This window comes from Eupeodes corollae, chromosome 2, assembly GCF_945859685.1.
Source record: "Eupeodes corollae chromosome 2, idEupCoro1.1, whole genome shotgun sequence".
Classification (NCBI taxonomy): Eukaryota; Metazoa; Arthropoda; class Insecta; order Diptera; family Syrphidae; genus Eupeodes; species Eupeodes corollae.
Window position 1 is genome coordinate 7,871,561 of NC_079148.1, and position 7,036 is coordinate 7,878,596.

Sequence of the window (7,036 nt, forward strand, 5' to 3'; positions counted from 1 at the left end):
CAAATTTTTACACTACGGCAGATCTTGGAAAAAACCCAGGAGCTTCAAATCGATACCCAACATCTATTTATCGATTTTAAAGCCGCGTATGACAGCGTCCATAGGGAAGAGCTCTACAGAGCAATGTTTAGTTTTGGCATCCCTGTCAAACTTATCCTATCTTAGGTCGAAAAAGATCTTACCGATGAATTTGATGTCAAAAAAGGTTTTAGACAAGGCGATACACTGTCATGCGACTTCTTCAATATCGTTCTGGAAAGAATTGTGCAAAACTCAACCATCAACACTAGAGGCACAATCTTCCAAAGGTCCATCCAATTACTCGGATACGCAGATGATATTGACATAATTGGAAGATCAAAGCGTGATGTCGGTGGATCCTTTTTGACCATTACGACGGGAGCCAAGAAGATGGGTTTAGTGGTCAATGAGGGCAAGATCAAGTATATGCTGTCATAAAAAAAGGGCACTGAACAACGTCTTGGACAAAACGTCACCATTGACAGCTATAACTTTGAGGTAGTTAAGGACTTTGTCTACCTAGGCACCGCTATTAACACAGACAACGACACCAGCGCTGAAATCAAACGAAGAATAACTCTTGCAAATCGCCGCTTATTTGGACTTAGAAGGCAATTGATAAGTAAAGTCATCTCTTGAGCATCTAAAATCACCATCTATAAGACACTCATCATCCCGGTTCTAATTTATGACGCGGAGGCCTGGACCCTGTCAAAGAAAGATGAGAGCGCCTAAGGATGCTTCGAGAGAAAAATTCTTCGGGTGATTTTCGGTCCCGTACGCATAGATGGAGAATGGAGGAAAAGATATAACGACGAACTGTACGGGCTGTACAGCGACACTGACCTAGTTAGCAGAATTAAAGTCCAACAGCTTAAATGGCTAGGTCATGTAGAGCGAGTGGACATCAACGCTCCAGCCCGGAAGGTCTTCGAATCCAATCCCGAGGGACGGCGCAGTAGAGGAAGACCGCGACTCAGGTGGCGCACCCTGGTGGGAGAGGACCTAGCTAGCTAGGGACCGAGCTGGCTGGAGACGCTTGTTGGTTGAGGCCCAGGTCCGCCCCAGACTGTAGCGCCACTTTAAGTAAGTAAGTAAGTAATTATTATTATTATATCCTGGATAGACCCATGATTCCTTTGTATGGAACTGCAGTTATCTTAAGTCAGTTCTTGAAACGTGGTACCAAAGAGGAGGACTTTCAATGTTCCTTGGTAGTATTTATATTTTATTTAGTCATTCAATAATTGTTCCTTAATTTTAGGAGACGCCACCGCCGGTTATCCACTATCTTCTTGTTTGCTCACTCCTTTTAGAAACGTAAGTTCTGGTTCAAGGCAGCCTTTTTTTTTTAATGAGCTGAATAAAAATGCATTGATTTATGTATTTTATTTTATAAAAGAAATGAAATATACATATGTACTTACATTGTTTTATTTTCCGACATTTCTTTTACATAAGCTTCGACCTTTTCTCACACAATATGAATAAAAATAAATAAATTAGGTGGCTCAACAGTCCGTAGAAAACCAGGGCCTAGTGACTTACAACCCTCAACCATTCCTGTGTGCGAGTATGGAGGGGACCTACAGTTTATTTGCCGATTCCGAACGGCTAATTTGAGAAAGCACTTTTTTGGTGACAAAAATTACTCTTGGAGAATTTGTCAATTCCTCGCAAGAGGCAGTACCCGTGAATAAACACTTTAGGTGGCGACTGGTATTACCACAATATGAAGGTTCGATACAAAAATAACAAGAATTACGTTCAAATCAACGAACATTCGATAACGACAATAGTGTGATATCAATCTTCGAAAAATGTTTGACATTTAAGTCCAATCAACGGTTCTCAATTCGCCAACGGTAATACAAATTTCTCACACTCACACGTATATTCATTCGACTCGCCAATGGTAATATGGCTATACATTAAAGTGTATAACTCGTTGAAAGGTGTTTTAGCGAATTTGTATAAATAATAGTACTGAAAAATTAGGATTGAAATGTATTTTCTAAAAAGACAATTAATGTTTTTTATAAAACACGTATAGAGTATTAACGGTACTTCTAAAATCATTTGTAAAGGGTGTCCCAAAATTAACGCAAGATTTGAATTTGCCGCCATTTGTGCAGTGAAGTGTTGGCAACCATGATAAAAAGCAATTTGACAGCTAACAGTGTAGGGTTATTAAAAATGGACACACACACTGGTCGTTAAAAACAAGCCATTCAAATGTGAATGTCGAAGCAGTCCGTGAGAGTGTTGCTGACAATCCAGGAACCTCAATTCGACGTCGTGGAGAAGAATTGCAAATTTCAAGAACCTCTCTACAGCGTATACTCACCAAAGATCTGTGTCTTCATGCTTACAAAATTCAATTAACACAACAATTAAAGCCTAATGACCATGGAAAGAGAAGAGAGTTCGTTGAATGGATTATTGAACATCAACAAGTGGACCCTGATTTTTCGAGCAAAATCATCCTAAGCGATGAAGCACATTTTCACCTTGATGGCTTTGTCAATCGCCAAAATTGTCGCATTTGGGGTTCGGAGAACCCACATGCGATTGTCGAAAAACAAATGCATCCACAACGCGTGACTGTATGGTGTGGATTTTGGGCTGGAGGCATAATTGGGCCATATTTTTTTGAAAATGATGCTGGTCAAGCAGTGACTGTTACTGGTGCTCGATATCGCGACATGATTACACAGTTCTTTCTGCCAAAATTGGATGATATTGATGTGTCCAATATGTGGTTTCAACAAGACGGTGCCACATTTCATACAGCCCGTGAAACAATTCAATTACTGCATGAGACATTTCCAGGTCGTGTACTCTCTCGTTTCGGTGATCAAAATTGGCCTCCTAGATCGCGTGATTTAACACCATTAGACTTCTTTTTATGGGGTTATTTGAAATCACAAGTCTATTTCAACAAGCCCACAACCACACGGGCATTAAAGGAGGATATTCAACGCTGCATCAACGAAATTCAGCCACATTTTTGCAGAATGGTCATGGAAAATTTCAACAAAAGAGTGCGCATGTGCATGCAAAGCCGTGGAGGCCATTTGTCCGAAGTGTTATTCCATACATAACCCTATCCTATGTACTTTACGAGTCAATAAAAATATAACTACCAAAAGACTGAAAACGGCGTTTTCTATTTAATTCAAATCTTGCGTTAATTTTGGGACACCCTTTATATTAAAACAATATTTGATTTTTCTTATTTTATTATAATTTATAATTTAAGCAAAACAAAAATTAAATTAATAAAGCTTTAAACTACTCCGCCTTTTCCTCCATTTCTTCTGGACATTCTGCTTCTCCATCTGCAGCATCAGCCTTACCTTCTTTTAGATCCTTGGACTTCTTACCAAAAAGTTTAGCCTTCAGCTTTCCGAACAACGTTTGTGGCTCATCTTTGTTTTCGATGACAATCTTCTTAGTTGCCACACTGTGTATCGGACCAAACGCCAATGCCACTCCTGTGCACGCCAAACAAATGACATTGTATGGCATACTGAAATCGGGTGTCGGAAGTGAGAGAATCAATGATTCTGTTCGAATCTGTAGGAAATACGAAGACCGACTGGCGTTGAAGCAATCAGCGAACAAAAACCCATCGATTGGAATGGCTGTGTAGTTTCTTCCAATTGGGAGGAGTGTTGTTATCACAGCTGATCCTAGGTAATGTCCATGATTGGCGTCTGGAGGGTACTCCAGCCACTTCAAAAATATGTAATCAAAGTCAAATGAAACCTGAACACTTGATTTTGCTGGAATTCTAAATGCTATTTCAAGATGATAGGGACGTTCGCGTTGAACTCCTGGAATGTAGTGCACTTCTGTCGGCTCGATGGGTTTATCTCCGTTCATCAGTTTAAGGGTGTGCATATATGAGGGTACAAACCAAGGAATGTTCTCTTGGAGCAGAATATTCAGGGGTTCCCAGTGGGTGTTGGTTATTTGGGTGACAATCTGACCGTTTTCCTGACCATGGCCCAATATGTAACGATGGGCATAAATTGGTGGAGCTGGCGATTGGGGAACCAACACTTTTTTGTCCTTTAGTATCCATGCAACATTGAACAATTTATTGGGGGTCTCTTTCTGGACATCGTAGACTCCAAAGGTAACCGAGCTGCCACCACGAAGTGACGTGAAGTTGTAATTTGGGGACGGAGACAGGGTATACTTGTTGTTAGTCATGTCAACGTATACTTTACTAGAACTTGCCAATGGACAAGCACCATTCATTCCCTGGCCAAACATCTTTCGCAGGGAGAAGTCATTGCTGCCCAATAGTTTGGGATCATAGACGAGATTTGCAGTTTGGACAAGTTCAATGAGACAACCTTCGGAAAAGTCATCGCAGAAAGTGCGCAACGATATTCCCAGGGAGTGAAAATTCGTGTTATGGACGAACCCTGAATTGAGTAATGAAACGAATCCATTTTTGCTGGCGCAAGGCAGAAGTTTCTTCCATGGAGTCAGATTCTCGGTACAGACAATTTCACGGGGCAGTGAGGAATATCTATAGGACAATAAGTTGTAATTTGTTGATTTTCAAATGAATTTAAAACTACCTTATAAACTTTTCCTGTTTAGTGGCTCCGAACCGGGGTCTGAATGAGTACTTTGGTTCGACACTGTTCGTCTTGTCAATGAAGTTCAACGAAGAGCATAGAATCCCAGAAAAGGTACTGGCCAGATCTTTCCATTGGGTATCAACGTCTGCCTGGGTGAGGTTTGTTCCACTGAACCAGGCCCATGCTTCGGCTCCGGGAGGAGCATCTACCACAGGATAGCCCCAACTTTCATAGCGCCATAGGCCTTGCGTGAGGCTTATGTGCAACTCTTTCAAATCAAAATGCAAAAGGATTTCAGCGATAGCTCGAGGTATGAAGTTGGTGTTGTGCACTTCAGGGTAATAGTTTCGATAAGATTAAGAATTCGTAAGTATTTTTCGTAAGTTACTTACAATTTTCACCGGCTCCAAGTTTCCATCGAGTCGCAAATTGGAAATATGTATTTACGTGACCACTGGCCAGGGGTTTGACAAACAGTTCTTCATGGAATACTTCATTTTGTTGTAGTGAGGAGGGAATTAAGTAGAAAAGAAGACAAATTTTTACGAAAAACATTTCTGTTTACGTACGAAGTGCAAATTAGAAATATTTTACGGTCTACGCCTGATTGATTAAAAACTGCTTGACAAAAAGAGGACAATTTTTCTATAGAGGGGAAAGACGGAAGAGAAACACAAAAGAAATGTCAAAAAAGACAGAAGTTATTTGTGGATGATGTTGTGGAACACATTGAAATGAAAGCATTCAGGTGTTATTGTTGCTCTTGCATAGATCTAGACCCCCATTACACGATGTCTATAGGTACACAGTCCTTTACCCTATAAAAGTAAGAACATTTTTGGTACACAGCATTTTTTTTCTATAGTCTCAAAATGATAGTTAGAAGTAATTCATAATTCTTTATAAAATAAAAACGCATTTAAATTCATAAATCACAATTAAAAGGAAATTTATATTACATTCTTTAATAGAAGGTGTAACAAAACTTAACAAAATAATAAAATTTAAAAATAAAGAAGAAATGTGAAAATTTTGCTACACTTGAAATATTATAACAACACTTATGTAGACAAAGATGCTATAACAATAGATGAACATGTACTATAACCTTGATACCTTCTGAAACAGAAGGATTTAACTTTCTGATATACATTAACTTGATTTATACTCGGTTTACTTGTGAGAATGCTTATAACGATTTTTCTATTACAAAATTTACTACATTCTCTGTCAACAAGACAGCATTGAATTGACAAATTTGCAAAAATATTTGTTTAAAATTAAGTTTTAAAATGAATTCGGACGATTCAATAATGAAAGATTTAAATATTTTGGAAGATGTGGCAAGCAAGGAGGCAAAAAGTATACAAAAACAAAATTGAACCATTCACAAAATATGACGTTACCGAGTTTTATTGGCACTATAAGTAAATATTTTTGTTTTCCGGCATTAATTTAAAAAAATAAAACAAATAAATTCCAGATATGATAAGACAACTGCTCGATTCATTACTGATCTTTTGCGGGAAGACATCGGCTCGTCTACCAACAGAGGTGGTGCAATTTCATGTGAGCTAATTGTATTGACAGGGCTGAGATTTGAATCAATTTTAGTAAAAAGGTGTTATAAATGTTTGGGTTTTAACCACATTTCGCAAGAATGTAAAAATAAATCTTGTTGTCGTAACTGCTGTGGTGAACATGACGCGAAAGACTGCGATAGTGCTGAAATTATCAAATGTATAAACTGTGTAAGAACAAACGAGAGACTCGGTTTAAATCTAAATACTGATCATAAAACGTTGGATTACTTCTGCCCGGTTTATCTCAAAAAGTTAGATGGGGTGAGAAGTCGGGTGCAGTATTAGCAACTAATCGATACCTTTTTAAATGAAAAACCCCCTAGGTTTCTTAGCGGGGCCCTCCTAAATGTGCAAGGTATCACCGGAAATTTTGAACAAATTGAAGAATTTACAAAAAGTAATAAATTTGATTTTTTGATGTTAACTGAAACTCATCTCACACCTGAAATCGAAAAATGTGAAGTATCCCTGAATGACTATAAGATTTATAATTGTTTAAGTAATTCTCGCCATAAAGGTGGAGTAACTATTTATGTTAAAAAATCAATAAGGTCTGTGGAAGTGAAACAATTCTCAATTGAAAAAAAGGTATGGATTTTGTCAATAAAGATATCTGTAAGATGTGATTCATGGAACATTATATTAATATATAGATCAGAAAAAATGCCTGTACGTGAATTTTTTGAGTTCTTAAAAGAATGGACATTAAATAACACAAGTGAAAATGAAAAAACTATGTGCTTTTAGGTGACTTTAATGTGGATTTTTTAGCAAAAAATAATTATGAATGTAACTTTGCAAACGATTTTTTGATATTTACTGGCCTTAAAC

At 38.0% G+C, this 7,036-nt stretch overlaps 1 protein-coding gene across 1 annotated transcript; it reads right to left on the minus strand.

The window, feature by feature from the left end:
- Positions 1–3,245: 3,245 nt before the first annotated feature.
- LOC129947075 (GPI transamidase component PIG-T) lies at positions 3,246–5,281 on the minus strand. Its single transcript, XM_056057508.1, has 3 exons — positions 5,015–5,281; positions 4,620–4,953; positions 3,246–4,567 (listed from the first exon to the last, which is right to left on the minus strand). Exons 1-3 carry the CDS (start codon positions 5,175–5,177, stop codon positions 3,316–3,318), a joined length of 1,749 nt encoding a protein of 582 aa, XP_055913483.1. The 5' UTR covers positions 5,178–5,281; the 3' UTR covers positions 3,246–3,315.
- Positions 5,282–7,036: the final 1,755 nt, after the last annotated feature.

Excerpts from the sequence above, each read along its gene's own strand:
- LOC129947075 (XM_056057508.1), bottom strand. The coding sequence starts at position 5,177 with ATGTTTTTCGTAAAAATTTGTCTTCTTTTCTACTTAATTCCCTCCTCA. Across the intron at positions 4,954-5,014 it reads ACTTGGAGCCGGTGAAAATT|TGCACAACACCAACTTCATA; the intron begins GTAAGTAACTTA and ends ATTACCCTGAAG. Across the intron at positions 4,568-4,619 it reads AAACAGGAAAAGTTTATAAG|ATATTCCTCACTGCCCCGTG; the intron begins GTAGTTTTAAAT and ends ATTGTCCTATAG.